Source organism: Epinephelus moara, chromosome 14 (assembly GCF_006386435.1).
Source record: "Epinephelus moara isolate mb chromosome 14, YSFRI_EMoa_1.0, whole genome shotgun sequence".
NCBI lineage: Eukaryota > Metazoa > Chordata > Actinopteri > Perciformes > Serranidae > Epinephelus > Epinephelus moara.
Window position 1 is genome coordinate 20,600,338 of NC_065519.1, and position 21,590 is coordinate 20,621,927.

The window sequence follows — 21,590 nt, forward strand, 5'->3', positions numbered from 1 at the left end:
AAATAAATGATTCATTTTGAGACTTTTTTGTAATAAAAACTTTTGCTTTCACTTTGCTAGCTGCAATATCAAATGTCAGTAGTTGCAATGAGGTCTTCAGTTGTGACACCAATATCATATTAGGGCTGCAGCTCAAATTATTTTCATTATTAGAAACAGGAACTGTTAAATGTTTGGCAGTTTTGCATTTTAAAAACAAAAAAGAAGAAACAATTCAGTGATTATCAGATTAGTCTGCAATAATTTCCACTTCGTTTTATTTTGCACAAGCATTCAGATCAGCCTTCACACTTCAGATAATCCAAACCACCAAATATCATTTACAGTTAAAAATCCATCTTTAGTAAACTCACAGAAGAACACAACACAAACAGTCTTTCTCACATAAAATACATCTGATCTGAGGATTTACATGGTTGAAAGATAAAAACAAGTGCAACAATGCTGGTGGGCAGAACTGCTGAATCACTTTTCACCCACATATGACTGCATTTGGTTAGTTAGAAGCTGCAGAGCAAACTGCAACAAACCAAAGTAAAATCAAGTTTTCAGAAAGGTCCTGTTCACCTTGAGCCATATACTGTGTGTGTTCCCATTTTATTTCAAATAGATGAGCAACATTTTTTAAAATTGCATGCAAACGTAGTCTATTTGTTAATAAATGAAATAACTTGTACGTATAGTCTATTTGTTAATAAATGAAATAACTTGTACGTAGCTTGTCCCTGCAGAGTAGTATGGCAAAATAGTCAACACATTTTGGCCGTCTCACTCTTTCTACAACCAAAGCTGTACTTAATGTTACGCTAAATTTCCTGATCTGGTAAAATGATTGCATCCGGTATATAGATTTTTGATTGACATCTGGCATTAATCATATTGTATGTATATAAAAACTTATTCAAATAGGCCTATGTGTATATCTCTTAGGTGGACTGGTGTGTGTATTTAAGTGTTTTTGTTCTTTATGCATAGCCACCAGTTTAACAACACGCACCACTGCTGTGTATCTAGGCATGAATTTAAGGCATGGCTGTTAATGCTAATCTGCCTGTAAGAGTGTTTGAGAGAAGAAAGAAATCTAGGTCAGTTAAAATGCAGTGAACAGCACAAAGAAGCAGGTCAGACTGCTACGTAAAGCAAGTCTAAAAACAAGCTTGAAGGGGTGACTGAAAACAGACTTTACTACAGTAATGACTTGACTTGCATCAAATAGAGCTTAGAGGTGAGGGTTGAGGAAACCCAAGACAGGTAGGCCGTTGAGCAACTGCTGGTCAACAATGACAGAAAGCATGCCTCCAACTACAGGGGGTTAACACCTGGAAGGGAGGTAAAAAAAAAAAAAAAAAAGAGAACTCTGATGAAACACAATAAAGTGACCGATCATGAAAACGTCCGGGTATAGTACATCAAAAAATGTCATAGTAGGGGTGTCGGTGGCGGGGCGGGCGCCCCATGTGCAGGGCTGTTGCCGCGGCGGCCCGGGATCGGCTCCGGCCTGTGGCCCTTTGCTGCCCTCTCTCTCCCCCTTTCACGCTTGTCTGTCCTATCCATTGAAGGCTAAAAATGCCCCAAAAAAATGTCATAGTATGTCAAAAAATGTCATAGTATAGTATGTCATCAAAAATCGCAAAATAACGTCATAGTACAGTATGTTGCCAAAATTCGCGAAAATACGTTATAGTATATATGGTATGTCTCAAAATTCATGAAAAAACGTCATAGTATAGTATGTCTTCTTCTTCTTCTTCTTCTTCTTCTTCTTCTTCGGATTTTATGGCGGTTGGCATCCATCACTTTGGTGCATTACCGCCCCTATTATAGTATGTCATCAAAAATTGTGAAAATACGTCATGGTATAATATGTCGTCAAAAATTATGAAAAAAAGTCATGTTGTATGTTGCCAAAGATCATGAAAACATGTCATTGTATAGTATGTCGACAAAAATCATGAAAAAATGTCATAGTAGCCTATAGTATGTCACTAAAAGTAAAAAAAAACATGTCATGGTATAGGATGTCAACAAAAATCATGAAAAAACGCCATGGTATAGGATGTCGTCAAAAATCATGACAAAACGTCATTGTGTGTTGCCAAATGTCATGAAAAAATGTCATAGTATAGTATGTCATCAAAAATCGCAAAATAACGTCATAGTATAGTATGTCATTAAAAATCGTGAAAATACGTCATAGTATAGTATGTCATCAAATATTGGGAAAATTTGTCATGGTATAGCATGTTGTAAAAAATTAGGTAACAACATCATAGTAATAGTATGTCATCCAAAATCATGAAAAAATGTCATAGTGTAGTATGTCATAAAAATCGCAAAATAACGCCATAGAATAGTATGTCGTCAAAAATCGCGAAAATACGTCATAGTATAGTATGTCGACAAAAATCATGAAAAAATATCATAGTATAGTACGTCATCAAAAATCGCAAAATAACGTCATATGTTATGTCGTCAAAGATCACGAAAATACGTCATAGTATAGTATGTTGTAAAACATCACGACAAAACATCATAGTATAGTATGTCGACGAAAATCATGAAAAAACGTCATAGTATAGTATGTCGCCAAAAACCAAGAAAAAATGTCATAGTGTAGTATGTCATCAGAAATCATGAAAAAACAACATAGTTTAGTATGTCGACAAAAACTGTGAAAATATGTCGTAAAAAATCAATAAAAAATATAATATAGCATGTTGTCAAAAATCCTGAAAAAACTCCATGGTATAGTATGTCGTCAAAAATCATGAAAAAAACGTCATGGTATAGGATGTAATCAAAAATGGCAAAATAACGTCACAGTATAGTATGTTGTCAAAATTCACAAAAAAACGTCATAGTATAGTATGTCGTCAAAAATCATGAAAAAACGTCATAGTATAGGATGTAATCAAAAATGGCAAAATAACGTCACAGTATAGTATGTTGTCAAAATTCACGAAAAAACGTCATAGTATAGTATGTCGCCAAAAATCAAGAAAAAATGTCATAGTGTAGTATGTCATCAGAAATCATGAAAAAACAACATAGTTTAGTATGTCGACAAAAACTGTGAAAATATGTCGTAAAAAAACAATAAAAAATATAATATAGCATGTTGTCAAAAATCCTGAAAAAACTCCATGGTATAGTATGTCGTCAAAAATCATGAAAAAACGTCATAGTATAGTATGTCGTCAATACTCACGACAAAACATCATAGTATAGTACGTCGACGAAAATCATGAAAAAATGTCATAGTATAGTATGTCGTCAATACTCACGACAAAACATCATAGTATAGTACGTCGACGAAAATCATGAAAAAATGTCATAGTATAGTATGTCGTCAGAAATCATGAAAAAACAACATAGTATAGTATGTCGTCAATACTCACGACAAAACATCATAGTATAGTACGTCGACGAAAATCATGAAAAAATGTCATAGTATAGTATGTCGACGAAAACCATGAAAAAAACGTTATAGTATAGTATGTCATCAGAAATCATGAAAAAATGTCATAGTATAGTATGTCGTCAAAAATCATGAAAAAACATAATAGTATAATATCTCAACAAAAATCATGAAAAAACATCATAGTATAGTATGTCATCAAAAATCATGAAAAAACGTCATTGTATAGTATGTCGACGAAAATAATGAAAAAAACGTTATAGTATAGTATGTCATCAAAAATCATGAAAAAACGTCATTGTATAGTATGTCGACGAAAATAATGAAAAAACGTTATAGTATGTCATCAAAAATCATGAAAAAAACGTCATAGTATAGTATGTCATCAAAAATCATGACAAAACATAATAGTATAGTATGTCATCAGAAATTATGAAAAAATGTCATATTATAGTATGTTGTCAAAAATCGCGAAAATACGTTATAGTATAGTATGTTGTAAAAAATTACGGAAAAACGTCATAGTATAGTATGTCGCCAAAAATCAAGAAAAAATGTCATAGTATAGTATGTTGCCAAAAATCAAGAAAAATTGTCATGTACAGTATGTCGCCAAAAATCAAGAAAAATTGTCATAGTATAGTATGTCGACAAAAATCATGAAAAGACGTCATACTGTAGCATGTCATCAAAAATCGCAAAATAGAGTCATAGTGTAGTATGTCATCAAAAATTGCGAAAATATATCATAGTATAGTATGTTGTAAAAAAAATCAATAAAACATAAAATATAGCATGTCATCAAAAATCCTGAAAAAACTCCATGGTATAGTATGTCGTCAAAAATCATGAAAAAACGTCATAGTATACTATGTCATCAAAAAATCGCAAAATAACGTCATAGTATAGTATGTCGTCAACAATCATGAAAAAACGTCATAGTATAGTATGTCATCAAAAATTGCAAAATAACGTCATGTAATATGTCATCAAAAATCAGAAAAATACATCATAGTATAGTATGGTGTAAAAAAACTCTAGACAAAACATCATAGTATAGTATGTTGACGAAAATCATGAAAAAATGTCATAGTATAGTATGTTATCAAAAATCTCAAAATAACATCATAGTGTAGTATGTCGTCAGAAATTGTGAAAATATGTCATAGTATGTTGTAAAAAATCATTAAAAAATATAATATAGCATGTCATCAAAAATCCTGAAAAAATGTCATAGTATAGTATGTCGCAAAAACCAAACAAAAAATGTCATAGGTCATAAGTCATCAAAAATCACAACGAAACATCATAGTATAGTATGTCATCAGAAATCATCAAAAAACGTCATAGTATCGTATGTCATCAAAAATCATGAAAGAACGTCATAGTATAGTATGTCGTGAAAAATCACGANAAAAACCAAACAAAAAATGTCATAGGTCATAAGTCATCAAAAATCACAACGAAACATCATAGTATAGTATGTCATCAGAAATCATGAAAGAACGTCATAGTATAGTATGTCGTGAAAAATAATCATGAAAGAACGTCATAGTATAGTATGTCGTGAAAAATCACGACTAAACATCATCGTATAGTATGTAGACAAAAGCCATGAAAAAATGACATAGTATAGTATGTCATCAGAAATCATGAAAAAATGTCATAGTATAGTATGTCATCAAAAATCGCAAAATAACGTCATAGTATAGTATGTTGCCAAAAATCAAGAAAAAATGTCATAGTATAGTATGTCCACAAAAATCATGAAAAAATGTCATAGTGTAGTATGTCTTCAGAAATTGCAAAATAACGTCATAGTGTAGTATGTCGTCGAAAATTGCGAAAATATGTCATAGTATAGTATGTCATAAAAAATCACAAAAATACGTCATAGTATAGTATGTTGTAAAAACTCTAGACAAAACATCATAGAATAGTATGTTGACGAAAATCATGAAAAAATGTCATAGTATAGTATGTCATGAAAAGTCTCAAAATAACATCATAGTGTAGTATGTCGTCAAAAATTGCAAAAATATGTCATAGTATGTTGTAAAAAATCATTAAAAAATATAATATAGCATGTCATCAAAAAATCCTGAAAAAATGTCATAGTATAGTATGTCGCCAAAAACAAACAAAAAATGTCATAGTATAGTAAGTCATCAAAAATCACAACAAAACATCATAGTATAGTATGTCATCAGAAATCATCAAAAAACGTCATAGTATCGTATGTCATCAAAAATCTTGAAAGAACGTCATAGTATAGTATGTCGTGAAAAATCACGAGTAAACATCATCGTATAGTATGTAGACAAAAAACATGAAAAAATGACAGTATAGTATGTCATCAGAAATCATGAAAAAATGTCATAGTATAGTATGTCATCAAAAATCGCAAAATAACGTCATAGTCTAGTATGTTGTCAAAAATCGCGAGAATACGTTCTAGTAAAGTATGTTGTAAAAAATTACGCAAAAATGTCATAGTATAGTATGTCGCCAAAAATCAAGAAAAAATGTCATAGTATAGTATGTCGACAAAAATCATGAAAAGATGTCATAGTATAGTATGTCATCAAAAATCGCAAAATAACGTCATAGTATAGTATGTTGTCAAAAATCGTGAGAATACGTTATAGTATAGTATGTTGTAAAAAATTACGTAAAAACGTCATAGTATAGTATGTTGCCAAAAATCAAGAAAAAATGTCATAGTATGGTATATCGACAAAAATCATGAAGACGTAATAGCGTAGTATGTCTTCAGAAATTGCAAAATAACGTCATAGTGTAGTATGTCGTCGAAAATTGCGAAAATATGTCATAGTATAATATGTCATAAAAAATCAATAAAAAATAAAATATAGCATGTCATCAAAAATCCTGAAAAAACGTCATAGTATAGTATGTCATCAAAAATCGCAAAATAACGTCATACTATAGTATGTTCTCAACATTCGCGAAAAAACGTCATACTATAGTATGTTATCAGAAATTATGAAAAAATGTCATAGTATAGTATGTCGCCAAAAATCAAGAAAAAATGTCATAGTATGGTATATCGACAAAAATCATGAAAAGACGTCATAGTGTAGTATGTCATCAAAAATCGCAAAATAAAGTCATAGTGTAGTATGTCATCAAAAATTGCGAAAATATGTCATAGTATAGTATGTTGTAAAAAAATCAATAAAACATAAAATATAGCATGTCATCAAAAATCCTGAAAAAACTCCATGGTATAGTATGTCGTCAAAAATCATGAAAAAACGTCATAGTATACCATGTCATCAAAAATCGCAAAATAACGTCATCGTATAGTATGTTGTCAAAATTTGCGAAAAAACGTCATAGTATAGTAAGTCGTCAACAATCATGAAATAACATCATAGTGTAGTATGTCATCAAAAATTGCAAAATAACGTCATGTAATATGTCATCAAAAATCACAAAAATACGTCATAGTATAGTATGGTGATCAAAAATCACAAAAATACGTCATAGTATAGTATGGTGTAAAAAACTCTAGACAAAACATCATAGAATAGTATGTTGACGAAAATCATGAAAAAATGTCATAGTATAGTATGTCGACAAAAATCATGAAAAGACGTCATAGTATAGTATGTCATCAAAAATCGCAAAATAACGTTATAGTGTAGTATGTCGTCAAAAATCACCACAAAACATCATAGTATAGTATGTCTTCAGAAATCATCAAAAAACATCATAGTATAGTATGTCATCAAAAATCATGAAAAAACGTCATAGTATCGTATGTCGTGAAAAAGCACAACTAAACATCATCGTTTAGTATGTAGACGAAAACCATGAAAAAATGACATGGTATATAGTATGTCAACGAAAGTCATGAAAAAATGTCATAGTATAGTATGTCATCAAAAATCATGAAAAAACGTCATAATATAGTATGTCGACAAAAATCATAGTATGTCATCAAAAATCGCAAAATAACGTCATAGTATAGTATGTTGTCAAAATTCACGAAAAAAGATCACAGTATAGTATGCTGTCAAAAATCATGAAAAAACATCATACTATAGTATGTCGACAAAAATCATGAAAAAACATCATACTATAGTATGTCAACAAAAATCATGGAAAAACATCATAGTATAGTATGTCGACAAAAATCATGAAAAAAACATCATACTATAAGTATGTCGACAAAAATCATGGAAAAACATCATAGTATAGTATGTCGTCAAAAATCGCGAGAATACGTTATAGTATAGTATGTTGTAAAAAATTACGTAAAAACGTCATAATATAATATGTCATCCAAAATCATGAAAAAATATAACATAGGATGTCATAAAAAATCCTGAAAATATGTCATAATGTAGTGTCGTAAAAAAACATGCAAAAAACGTCATACTATAATATGTCGTCAAAAATCACAAAAAAGGTCTCAGTATAGTGTGCCATTAAAAGTTTCATAGTATAGTATGTCATAAAACGTCATGGTATAGTATGACATAAAATGTCATAGTAGAGAACATCAAAAAGTGTCATAGTATAGTATGTCAAAAAATGTAATGTTAGTGTCCTACAAAACCACATAGTATAGTACATCAAAAAATGTCATATCATAGTATGCCAAAAAAAGGTCATAATATAGAATGTAAAAAAAACCAACCATCATAGTAATAAATGTAAAATGTTTTCCCCCTTGCACTACCAACACAGAAGTGTCATTTGTCCTCTCATAATTAAATGCAATCTTAATTCACAGGTTTAAAATGTTATTCAGCTGTGTTAGTAGTGGTAAGTCATTCAGAGACAAATACTGCAGCTGCTCAGAGACTGTGAATAAACAAACAGCTCTGGGTCACTCAGCACCTGTGGTGATTTTACTGGGATGTGGACAGATTTCCTCTTAGAAATGTTCCATATTTTTAGACAAGAAAGTAACATTTTTAAACAAATCTGAGCCCATGGAGTCTGACAATATAGTGCTTTAAGGGTAGATGTACAGTTAAATGCTGACAGAATGCGTCATCTGCATTTAAGATTGTTGGTGACATGTAGAAAGAACAAGAAGTGAAACTAATTCTGGTCCATTTGTTCGTTTTATTTTTCAGCACACTGCATATACATTATTCACAATTATATCACCTCTTAAAACTTCAACTGAGCAGCTTGAAAGTGACATCTTACAGCTGTCTAACAATGTTTTTTAAACACACTGAACATTGTTTCTGTCTGACATGACACAAAGACACTAGGGAGTCCAGGGACAATGTATAAATTTGCATTGGAAATTAATGATTCATTTTGAGACTTTTTTTTTTTTTTTGGAAGAAAAACTCTTTTGCTTTCACTTTGCTAACTGCAATCTCAAATGTTAGCCATGGTGAGGTCTTCAGCTGTGACACCAATATTTTAGGGCTGCAGCTCAAATTATTTTCATTATTAGAAACAGGAACTGTTAAATGTTTGGCAGTTTTGCATTTAAAAACAACAACAAAAAGAAGAAACAATTCAGTGATTATCAGATTAGTCTGCAATAATTTCCACTTCATTTTATTTTGCACAAGCATTCAGATCAGCCTTCACACTTCAGATAATCCAAACCACCAAATATCATTTACAATTAAAAATCCATCTTTAGTAAACTCACAGAAGAACACAACACAAACAGTCTTTCTCACATAAAATACATCTGATCTGAGGATTTACATGGTTGAAAGATAAAAACAAGTGCAACAATGCTGGTGGGCAGAACTGCTGAATCACTTTTCACCCACATATGACTGCATTTGGTTAGTTAGAAGCTGCAGAGCAAACTGCAACAAACCAAAGTAAAATCAAGTTTTCAGAAAGGTCCTGTTCACCTTGAGCCATATACTGTGTGTGTTCCCATTTTATTTCAAATAGATGAGCAACATTTTTTAAAATTGCATGCAAACGTAGTCTATTTGTTAATAAATGAAATAACTTGTACGTAGCTTGTCCCTGCAGAGTAGTATGGCAAAACAGTCAACACATTTTGGCCGTCTCACTCTTTCTACAACCAAAGCTGTACTTAATGTTACGCTAAATTTCCTGATCTGGTAAAATGATTGCATCCGGTATATAGATTTTTGATTGACATCTGGCATTAATCATATTGTATGTATATAAAAACTTATTCAAATAGGCCTATGTGTATATCTCTTAGGTGGACTGGTGTGTGTATTTAAGTGTTTTTGTTCTTTATGCATAGCCACCAGTTTAACAACACGCACCACTGCTGTGTATCTAGGCATGAATTTAAGGCATGACTGTTAATGCTAATCTGCCTGTAAGAGTGTTTAAGAGAAGAAAGAAATCTAGGTCAGTTAAAATGCAGTGAACAGCACAAAGAAGCAACTGCAGTGTAGCATTAAAAATCCCAAACCACCACCATCCCTGACCTAAAAATAAAAAGGAAACAGTTTGCAGCCTTTTGAAGAAAATAAAAATATAAAAGAGTAAAGATTGACCTTAAATGAACAGAAGTGATGATGGCGGATGAAAACGTTCCTGAAGACTGTTAAAACTCTGTGTTTCAACCTTAAATGAGTTGAACATAACAAAGAGGCATAAATTTAAAGTATAGGCATAGTTTTCCCTCCATTCCACCGTCCTGCCTTTGGATGTGTGTATAGTACCCGCTCTCAGAGCAGACGGCATTTTCACTCTGCTAGCAGGGCAGCCAGCAGTGCAGGGTAGTCTGGTGTCCCCCAACCTGTGACAGGGTCCCACGATGGTACAGCACAGAAACCTTGACCCTGAACCTGTTCGTCCAGACAGCCCATGTGACAGCCTTCAGTCACCTGGAGACATGGATAAAAAGAAACCAAACCATGACTACAAAACTTGCGGCAAAAGGTTTTCCTTCTACTTTCACATTACATGCAATTGCAGTAGATTACAGATACAGGTCTACTAACTAGTGGCTACTGGGTGTAGGTTGGAGTGCTACATAAATCAAGTCTAAAAACAAGCTTTAAGGGGTAACTGAAACCAGACTTTACTACAGTAATAACTTGACTTACATCAAATAGAGCCTGTCCTTTGAGCTTGTAGAGGCGTGGGTTGAGGAAGCCCAGGGTAGGCAGGCCCTTAAGCAGCCGCTGGTCATTGATGAGAGAAAGCATGCCTCCAACCACAGGGGTTGACGCCTGGAAGGGAGAACAAAAAATGAGAGATGTGATGAAACACAAAAAAGTAAGCAATCATGAAAACGTCATAGTATAGTAAGTCAAAAAATGTCATCATATAGTATGTCAAAAAATGCCATAGGTAAGTATGTCAAAAAGTGTCATAGTATGGTATGTCGAAAAATGTAATTGCATGGTACATCAAAAAACATCATAGTATAGTATGTCATGAAAATGTCACATTATAGTATGTAAAAAAAAAAAAATCACAATATAATGTCATAAAAACTGTCATAGTATAGTATGTCATTTGAAAATGTCATAGTATGTCAAAAAAAGTCACAATATTGTACATCAAAAAATGTCATAGTACAGTATGTCCAAAAATGTCATAGTATAGTATCTCAAAGAATGTCATAGTACAGTATGTCCAAAAATGTCATAGTATAGTATGTCAAAAAATGTCATAGTACAGTATGTCCAAAAATGTCATAGTATAGTATGTCAAAGAATGTCATAGTACAGTATTTCAAAAAATGTCATAGTATAGTATGTCAAAGAATGTCATAGTACGGTATGTCGAAAAATGTCATAGTATAATATGTCCAAAAATGTCATTGTATAGCATGTCAAAAAATGTCATAGTATAGTATGTCAAAGAATGTCATAGTACAGTATGTCCAAAAATGTCATAGTATAATATGTCCAAAAATGTCATTGTATAGCATGTCAAAGAATGTCATAGTATGGTATGTCCAAAAATGTCATAGTATATGATGTCCAAAAATGTCATTGTATAGCATGTCAAAAAATGTCATAGTATAGTATGTCAAAAAAAATGTCATTGTATAGTATGTCATAGTATGATGTGTTAAAAAATGTCAGTATATCAGACCCAGCTGGAGGGTTAGGTCACAGAGGGCCATTGAAAATAGTCCCCTCTATGCTACAGTAAATAGGTGGTTACGGCCAATGCTCAATTCACAAAAAAAGTATAACCAAGTTTAATATATTTTACCGAGGTCCCGGACACCCAGGGGACGGGTAATCTGTTGATGACCACCCAGTAGTTATCCGACAGGGCAGCCATGTCCGGATAGGCCCTGCCGCTGATATTGTAATATGACTTAGGAGGGAGGGCTGTTCCAACAGTCTTCAGATACCCATTCACTGCGCTGGCCTACAGGAGCACAAACACACAGCATAAAGTACACTGTCTGCAATAACTGAGCGTTAAAGGAGATGATGACCAGATATTATTACCTGGTAGTCAGGCATCTTGAAGACGTTGCTGAAGCCTCCTCCACTGATGGAATCTGTGACCTCATATGTGACCTTAAAGGGGTTTTTGAAGGAGGTTCCTCCTACTGTCGTCACATATGGGCTGGGAACAAGAGGCAGGGCATAGAGTGTTAGATGTTTAGCACTTTTCCCCAAACCTGTTAAGACTAGGAACATTTTTGAGAGTGCTTTTGTATTCATTTCAAAACCTGCACTACACTGGATGCTCTACATGAAAGAGGAGGGTTGGATGGACTTATAAACTTCTGTCTGCAGCACTGCAATTTTTCACTTTACAAATTTAAAATGGAACATCCATATGTCTTTGTATATTCCTGACACCAATATAATGCATAAGACAAAGGCCAGTCCAATCACATGCTTGTATCAGTGTCATGCAGAGACTGTTTTGCTTTTGGATCTGTAGACATGTTTTACCTTGATGCAGGAAAACTTGGCCTGAAGGTGTTTTGTCCTTTGCCCAAATGTCTGCAGCCTGCACCACTGTCACCTGAGCATGACACAAAATCGCAGATTAAGATTGATGTATGAGACGCTCATTAAACAAGATCAGAGACGATGTGGCAGGTTATCACGCAGCACATCTGACAGAAAACTGGCAGCCTTTCCAGTTTTGTTCCAAACTCCGGAAAAAGCTACAGGTCAAAAGATAACGTGTAAACCTGTTTTTCCAGAGCCAACATGCCAGGGGTGTTTATTTATAACAATAGTGGTGTATTCATGTTTCAAGAAGGATAACGCTCTGTCAGTAACAATGAAGAAAAGCCACAGTAAGTTGACACGTTGCCCAAGAGACCGAGGGTGTCTTGCTTTTGTTACATCATCAGCTCCCCCTCAGGCCGTTATAAAACTTACAGCTTACATGTGATGAAGAAATGTCTTTTGACTACTGAAAACAGGATGTTTTATTTTACTAACCAAATTAGAGGAATAAAAACTAAACAAGAAACAAATGAGGTCACAATCATCGCTTGTAACAGGAAAATGTCACAAGGTGAAACTGTCCTATAGGTTTACGGATATAGTATAGATGAAGTGTTGTTTGTGAGTGTTATTAAATATCTCTGTGTGCAACAAATACAAAGCATGTGGATGTGTTTTGCATACTTCCTCCTTACTGACCAGAAGCAAAGAGCAGAGAGATCCCTCTGACGCCAGCCTTCATAAACTCTGTGTTGATGCGCATCATGTACGCGGTAGACAGGCTGTCTTCATCGTCTCCGTAGCTGATAGTGTGAACCCAGGGCAGGTCGGACATGTTGCTGAGCAAAACCATCCACTGGAGGAAAGGCTCCTGGGACTCATGACGGCCTGAAGGACAGTGAGGAAATGAAAGTGTGTGCGTGAGTTTCCATAGAGCTTAAATGTGAGTGGTCAGACTGTAACAGAAAGTCAAAAAATAACTGTGTATTAATTTTTGCTGACTCTATTACTTTAACTTTTATGCTGTTTTATCTCCTATTGTATGACTTTGTTAGTCTCTCAACACCTTATATTTCTTTTACTGTAATTGTTAACACTCAGACTTCATATGATTATGGTTAGTGTCTCAAAACTTATTTAGTGTTTATTTTATCATCTCTTGATTTCTTTGCTGTATTTATCTGCTTTGTATTCCTTTCTTAAATGTATATATATGCGGAGTAGGATACTATCATATTCATTATTTTCTTCCTATTTCTTCTCTGTGATTTCCATGTGTATGGGATATTGATTGGCAATAGTTATTTTTACTCCCTTTGAGGGTGAGATGGAAGAAGACTCGTGTGGACTTCAAAGGATTTTTACCTGACGCTCTGTTGATGTTGTCTTTGTATGCTTGCCTTCCCTCCTCAGACTAATGGGAATATAACCCGTAACAGGAAGTTGACTGCTGATAACATATGAGCTGTGTTGTGCTGCCTCTGGTGACCTGTCTGTTCAGGAATCTGTCTGTTTTTTCTCCTTTTTTGTAATTTTGTGTTTTATCAAAAAGAGACTATAAAAATACAGTTAAAGAAAAAAAAGGACGTCCTGTGGTCCCCTGGTATTAACCAAGAGAAGATAAACTGACACTGTCTATCTAAATGTTATGCCCTAATGTCATTTTATCCTTGTAGTTTTGATGGTGCTGAATACTGACATTTTTTTTAAAGGTATTGTATCAAAGTTAGAAATTCCAATATCCTGACAACACTAGCTGCTGGTCTAACGCTGCCTCGATTGCTTGGTTTGTTTTTGTTGTGTTATTTAGTGACTCTGGTGTTTTGAAGGGTTAGTTTGGATTCACCAATGTCACGCAATCACACAAACGATCGAGGCAGCAGTAGACTACCAGCTCTTGTATTCTGTGAGGTAAAATTACTGTTTTGGGCCAAAAGAATTTGTTGGCTTTGACGTGAGTGCAGATAACGGCTTCAGTTCCCTGTCAGAAGGGGCTGACAGCAAGGTTACGCAGTGAACATATTCTAAATATTGTGTATACTTTAACTGATATTGATTTTTTGTTAGGTGGCTAAAATATGTTTTGCTGCTTCCCATGTTCACAGCAGTACGTTGCTTAGCTTCCATGCTGGTACTCCTGCCTGCTACTCCAAACTGGGGGCCTTCTGATCTCCATCTATTGTAGGTTATTAGCTCACTGAGAACAAGTACCCACTTGAAAAAGTCTGAACTATCCCTTTAAAGTCTGAACTATCCCTTTAAAGCCTTGCTCTCATACAAACCTGGATTGGTGAAGACCCATGTGGAGATGTTTGCCCCAGTGCTCATGATATACTCTATATCCAGACTGGCCTCCAGTCCAGCCTTTCCCGCTCCCTGAGTACCTACAACACGGTCCACCTGGGAGAGATGCTTGAAGCCTCTGCCATACATGCCCATGAACTCGGCCAGGTCTGCAGGGCTGTAGTACTGCTCCAAGAACTAAAAGAGAAAACAGCTTCCTAAAGTGAGAAAGTATACTGCTAGTTATGGTGCTAGTGTCTAAACTAATGTACACATGTCTGACAGCAACACAACACAGCGATTTATTATGAACTCATTATGAGACAGTCACACCTGAGCTACAGCCTGGCTGTTGTTCTGAGCTGTTCCCACATCAGCTGCTGTGAGGTTATAACGAGCCCTCAGGACAGCGGGAGTCACTCCCAGGTGAAGCCCTGCCTTCGACTGCTTTCGCTTCCTGTTGGAGGAGGCTCTGATGAGGTCCTGACCTTTAGGAGGGAGACGGTGAAGACCTCCAACTGTGAACACACACACACACACACACACACACACACTAAGTAAGCAACAATTAATTTGGGGAAACTTGTTAAATATGGCACACATGTTTATGTGTGTGATTGTGTGCGTGTAAGGAGGAAAAATAAAAAAATAAAAATGATAACAACAACAAACAGTAAAACAAATCAATACTTTACTGTTTAGATGTGTTAGCTATTATAGTACGGAGGGCCCTGGCAGGGATGTGGAGGTGGGGCAGTGATGTCACCAGCAGTAGTGGGTCGTTTGTTACTGGGGTGAGGACAGGTCAATGTCTGTTAGGACTGGGTACTGAACTTGGCACTTTTATGGGTACCGACCAAACTACATCAGTACTACCAAGTACTGTTTCACAGTTAATCCACCTGTGCCAAATTTTGTTACCTGAGAGTGCATCTGGGTGAGAACAAAAGGTTTAGACAAAGAGGCACAAATGCCACAAAGCACTCAGAAGCTTGGAAGCCAGCCACAGAGCTCCAAGACCGGCACCGTAAATTTAATTTTCGGTATTACAGAGAAAGTTTAGTATCCAAAAAAGGTACCAGAACTACTAACTGTGTTGGATCAAATGTACACAGTGCCCTGGTTTGTATGTATGTATACTGGTTCGTGCTCAACAGGTAGGTAAGTGATATTGATGAATGGGGCCCAACATCTGAGAAATTAATGTCTTTGGTTGTTCTTTTTTTTAAAAGGGCATTTTCCTTTCTTTTAACATGTAATCGAATTGTAGAAGGTGCTCCTGGGATGTTGGGGTTGTTTCTTTCTTTCCAGTTTTGTAAAGTTCTGTAATTAATTACAGTGTCTAACCTACGTACACAGCAATTACAAATAACAGGTGAACATTTTGCAGCTGCAGAAACTATTCTCACCAAAGTCCAGGTGCTGGTGAACATCATCATGAACAGAGTATGGAGCTGATGACCTCACCACAGACTGGCCGTCCCTCGTGTAACGGCGGAATTTGCTACCTGGAAGCAGCATCTCTGCAACCCTGAACACACACACACAAAAAAAATCATGAACATACAAACTAATGCAGTGCTAAGGAGAGATGGGAATCGGTAAAATTTTATTGATACCAATGCCATTAGTGCTTCTGCTCATCTGTCTTGTTCTTTATTGATTCCCTTATTGATTCCTGATCAATATTCTGGGTGAAAAAAATGTTGGCCTACACAGGTTTGCAGCAGCAATTATCAATTATCATTATCTCTTCAGTCTGAACACAGTGTGGTAACAGAGTAAAAAAAGGTATGCGTGTGACAAGGGTCATCATCTGCAAAAGATAATTACTTATACAGCGTTCGTTTTCATTTAGGTTTCTTAGTCAAAGAAAACTCTGCTAAGCCCGCCTGTGTGGTGTTAATGTTATTATACTGTAGAACATTTACCCTTGGTAACAGACGTGCTGCTTGGCTGGGAAGCAGTGGCACTCATGCGTAGAGTGTCAAATAAATGGCATTCCTGAAATTTAAGCTCATGTTGCATAGAAAGATGTTTCAGCATATGTATTGATGTTTGCAGCCTTACTTGAAATATCAATTTACTAAGAATACAAGCAGCACTGTTCTAGCCAAGCTCTGAACCACCTCTCCACCATGACTCCTTCTTATTTAAAGTTTCCAGCAGCACAGACACAGGAGTTTGAGGTCATTGTTTTTGCAATGCGCAACTTTCAGAAAAACATGCCGGCATCAATACAAGGAATTGATAAGCTCGATTTCAATAGACTGGACAATTAGGAACCAGTTCTCTGCTGGAACCAGTTTTGGATTCCCATCCCTAATTGCAGGTTTTAAACAAACTTATTGGCTTGTATTCAAAACTGATATAACTCCAAATAAGTTAAATTTATTCCATGAGTGCAGCTGTTTAAAGATATAGTATGCAGGATTTTCCTAAAAAAAAAAAAATGTATAGACTCATACAGAAGAAATTCCTCTCAATCATCACTAGTGTGTTTAGGGGTGTATTTATCTGCAGAGACTCTGCCCTCTGCCTGTCTTTTCTTGTTTTCTTCTTACTCTCTTTCGGGACATTTGTGAGTGTGTAGCCCCACAACACTCAGGTGAGGTCATGGCTTTATATAAAAAGGTAACGACCGGGTGCCAGACTCAAAAATGCAGAGGCAAAATGCGAGGCAAACTTTTACTTTCACTTTTGCTGGTGAGCATGCTTACAATCAGTAACCAACAATCCTGTATACTATAACTTTAAATTTACTCCATGAGTGCACTTGTTTAACTGCAGCCAGTAAGTAGAACAATGTCATCGTCCAATAACCTTGGCCTAGATTTATGACTTGCAAAAGCCTGCAGCTGAAAGTTAGTGTGATTTTGACCAGTAACCACAGAAAGAGGAACAGGCATGGCCTACACATGAGTTAAACAAGGAGGAAGCTGAAGCAGAAAAGATTGGGGTTTTTTGTGTTAAGTGTGTCAAGAGCAAGTGGAAATTACTTGAGTAAGCAGAACAAATGTAGCTTAAAAAGATATGCTTACTCTGCAGTCATGGTGCACTGTAAAAAGTCCTGAGTGCGAACAGTCAGGCAGTTTGTAATCCCATGGCTCTGCAGCCAGTGATGCACCACCTTCTGGGTCAGCTCAGACGGGCGCACCAGGGAGGAGACTTCCTCCAGGGTGAGGTGTTTACCTGTGGAGGACAAAACAGGCCTCAGTCATATAAAAGAAAAACCTTTGTCTCATCAGTTACAGCTGTTTTTAAACTGTCAAACCAGAGCATTGACAGAGTTAGAAACAGAAAACTGACAAGCGTAAGCTGATTTTTTTTTTAGGTTACTTGAAGACTACTGGCAATTATCAGCCAGAGCCCTGCCTACCATATTGTGCTGAGTCAGGGTCCGAGACCTGTCTCAGTGTTTCCTCCAGCTGGTCAGTGTTTTGCTGCTTCAGGGCAAAGGTCAGCTCCAGCTCCTCTGAGGGGTCCACACGGCGCACATGAGTCCAGTCGTCTGGTATCCTGAGGACAGACGAGAACCATTTCATGACATTTCACTATGAGAGGCCTCCCTTCCCCGGACACTGTGACACTGAATACAGAGCTGCTGACCAACCTGTTGAATTTCAAGTACTGATGACCTTGTTGTGATTCTACAGTGAACTGAGTCAGTAATTTGAATCGATTGATTGGTCCAGATTTGTGCCAACCTGTCCTGCAGCTCATGAGATCTTTACAAGGTTTTTAAACTCTTGAAAATAGCCACAGACATTACAGGTCCGAGACACCAAAACTGTTCAGTGAGGGAAAATCTGAACCTGATTTTGAGACTGAATTTGAAGCCACGTTTGTAAACAAAAAAGTCACCAGAGTATAAGTTCCCTAAAATCAACCCACAGAGCAGTTGCAGCGATAATAATTGCAAGTCACTCTATATATCATTTTATGGATTTCCCTTTTACACCAGTCTCGGCTGCACACTTGGGCTGTCAAAACTGATCTGTATCTACATAAAAACTCAATAAAGGCTTGACTTTCAAATTACACAAAAAGGGTTCAAGCAAGGTGAGACACAAAGATGATTGTATAGATGACAGAGGGATAAGGAAATGGCTCTTAAAGTGGATTTACTCACAAGACATCTTGGTCATATTCCAGATATCCACTCCACACCACCGAGCTGAACAACAAGGGGACTGAGAAGGTCAGTCTGTGGGAAGAAAGAGAAACAAAGCACTGTAGAGCAAACATGTCCACATGCTGAGATTCATACGCACATACATGTCCCGGGGAGATATTAGAAACACGTCCTGACTTCGGTGTGTTATCTCAGGGTTATAGGAGGAAAACAAAGTCGCAATGTGACTTAGCTCAGTAGGTCAATGTACACGGGTTTCTCAACACAAAGATAGACGCGTATAAAACGGTCTGCTCACTATATTTGTGACAAAAACACACTATTATTACTAATATTTATATTAGCTTTAGCAGTATGTGAACACCTTAACCTGTTCTGTTAGCAGCAGCTATCTGTCTCTATCTAGGTCAGCACACCGGTTAAAACTAAAAACACGCCACATTATGAGCCACGTTTGAAAGAGCTAACGGTAACTGACTCATTTCTGTCCTGGTTTCACCTATAAAACAATATTATAACATAAGTAAACTTATTTAAAGCACTCACAGTGTGTTCATCGTGTCCTCGGCTGGTACACTGTCTAAACTCGGCTGTGTATCTGCTGGGCAGGCGGTTATAGCCCCAGCGTTCACGTGACAGGACTCACGTGATTTTGTTAGTCACTGGGGGTTTTTTGCACGCGCCGTCTGACACATTCAACAACCTTTATCTTATATACAAAGGGAAAATTTGGGCAAGGAATCTGTCGCTTTATATTAGACTATATCTATGATGCTTTTGTACTTTGCTTTAAGGATGTAGAGGTTAGTTGTCACACTTTTTACTCTGGTGTAAATTGCTCATCATCAAAACATCTTTCAATAGTCATTTCCACATTAAATTAAAGCTTAAGGTCTTGGCTTGAAATATGTATCCCTTTCATTTTTACAAGTTATTGTAGCAAGAAGTAATTAACCATCAAAGACACTCTGACCCATTGTTACAACCAAGCCCATCACAGGGTTGGTTGTCCCTGTAATTATCAATGGGGTTCCAGGGGGACAAAAAGATTTTAAATAGTTTGATAGATACACCAAGTAAGTTTTGGAATGAATACCACCCAACTGTTTGTTCGAATTATCCTCTGTAATGAAAGGTAAATGAAGGAAACTATGGTGGGTGAAACAAAAACATGAAGGGCCCGTTCTAGGCCCAATGTTTTGCTCACCGGATCCATCTCCCGTATAAAAAAAGGAAAGGAAAGGCTACTGATAAAGTTTAGCATCCCCTTCCTCAGGTCTGGCGGTTTGCTCATCATATTATCAGCTTCCTCCCCCCAACCCTACAGAAACTAGCAGAAAACATAACAAACATTTTAAAAAAGAGACTGTTCATCAGGGTGAGTAAACCCCCTCTTTATTCTCTGGGCGTTGCCCACCACTGATACCAGCCTTCACCTGATCATAAAATAAGTTTTTAAATTGATCTCTCTTCTCACTTTGATTAGAGCTGATGCCGGCTTTTCTGTTGCTGCAGCGCTGCACCCTGTGTTTTAAGGTTGCTCTCTCTGATGGTTGGCTTCAGTCTTTATTTTCATTTTATGTCTCTTTCTCACTTTATATAATGTTATTTCTTAACTGTCTGTATGTCTCTGCACCTGTTTTCACTTGTTTTGTTATCACCATGTTGCACAATAAAGTAAAAAACAAAACAAAAAACGCTCCATATGTAGATATAAACAGCGTAATGTAGCAAAAACATGGTTCTTTTTTTTCAGGCAATTATAAACTAATAAAAAAAATACAGTTATGAATATTATATTCCATTTCTGCCAACAGATGCCCTTAAATCCTACACACTGGACCTTTAAGACAGAGGGAATGTTGGATATCTTTTATCACTCTTTAAATCAGAAAATACTGTCAACAGCCATTTAAAAAAAATCTGTTTTCACCCTGTTTTTAGGAATTAAATGTTATATAAATCAGGTTTTGAATATAATATGAACAACCCTACACCTTAGGAATATAGATAGGAAGTGGACATTTCTGGCTCAGAGTAAGACAAATAAATACATTAATTAATTAATTAATTGTAATTAATTATTCAAATAGCCTCAAAATGTACCCATCCAAAGTGGACAGGTAGAGTCAAACATTACTTTAAAATGTATTAAAAGTGAACACTACAATATAACTAGTGTTAGTGTGTCATTTCTGTTGTACTGCATGTGTGATTTATGTAGACAGCAGTGCTCTTCATGTATTGCATATAGCAGTGATACTCAACTCATGGCCCACGGGCCAAATGTGGCCCCTCAACGATTTTCTTATTCACAGTGAAAATAAATTGATTCACAATGGGGGTTTCTTTTGTACTTTAAATTGTTAGTGTTAACAAACCCTAGGAACGCCCTTGCCTATGTGTGCGGGGCTGCTGCGAGTGGCCCCTGGCCTCCTGTCATTTTGCTAAAGTTTTTTACATTTTGTTTAAATGCGGTATTATTCAATTAAATATGTGGTTTGCATAAATTACCAAAACAGAAATCTGAACAAAAATAAAACTTTAATGTGTATTTTGGTTGTTTTCTTTCCTTTAGTCTGAAAGATTACTTTTTATGCAACATATATATATAATACACACAAAGAAACCATGACTACGAATTAAAGAATGTTTATTTAAAGAATAGTTACAGCTGGCTTCCGAAAAAATTCAAAAACTATATTTACAGGTACATACTGGAACAGTCAATTTTTTTTTTTTTTTTTTACAGCATATTTAAATTTTAAAGAAATTTCCAACTATTTACTGTACAAAAGGCCACACTGCCGAAACACTACATGTGTCTAATTTTTTACACTTGTAACTGTGTTGAAAGGTTAAAATCAGTGAC

The 21,590-nt window shown here is 35.8% G+C and overlaps 1 protein-coding gene across 1 annotated transcript; it reads right to left on the reverse strand.

The window, feature by feature from the left end:
- Positions 1–8,499: 8,499 nt before the first annotated feature.
- On the reverse strand, positions 8,500–19,332 carry tpp1 (tripeptidyl peptidase I). The gene is made up of 13 exons (XM_050061803.1): positions 19,265–19,332; positions 18,716–18,790; positions 17,963–18,102; positions 17,625–17,775; positions 15,993–16,114; positions 14,917–15,101; positions 14,583–14,781; positions 13,000–13,188; positions 12,295–12,367; positions 11,839–11,959; positions 11,594–11,755; positions 10,471–10,596; positions 8,500–10,248 (listed from the first exon to the last, which is right to left on the reverse strand). Exons 1-13 carry the CDS (start codon positions 19,273–19,275, stop codon positions 10,108–10,110), a joined length of 1,695 nt encoding a protein of 564 aa, XP_049917760.1. The 5' UTR covers positions 19,276–19,332; the 3' UTR covers positions 8,500–10,107.
- Between the last annotated feature and the right edge of the window lie 2,258 nt (positions 19,333–21,590).

Excerpts from the sequence above, each read along its gene's own strand:
- tpp1 (XM_050061803.1), bottom strand. Across the intron at positions 16,115-17,624 it reads CAGTGCACCATGACTGCAGA|GGTTGCAGAGATGCTGCTTC; the intron begins GTAAGCATATCT and ends GTGTGTGTTCAG. Across the intron at positions 13,189-14,582 it reads ATGGGTCTTCACCAATCCAG|GCCGTCATGAGTCCCAGGAG; the intron begins GTTTGTATGAGA and ends ACTGTCCTTCAG.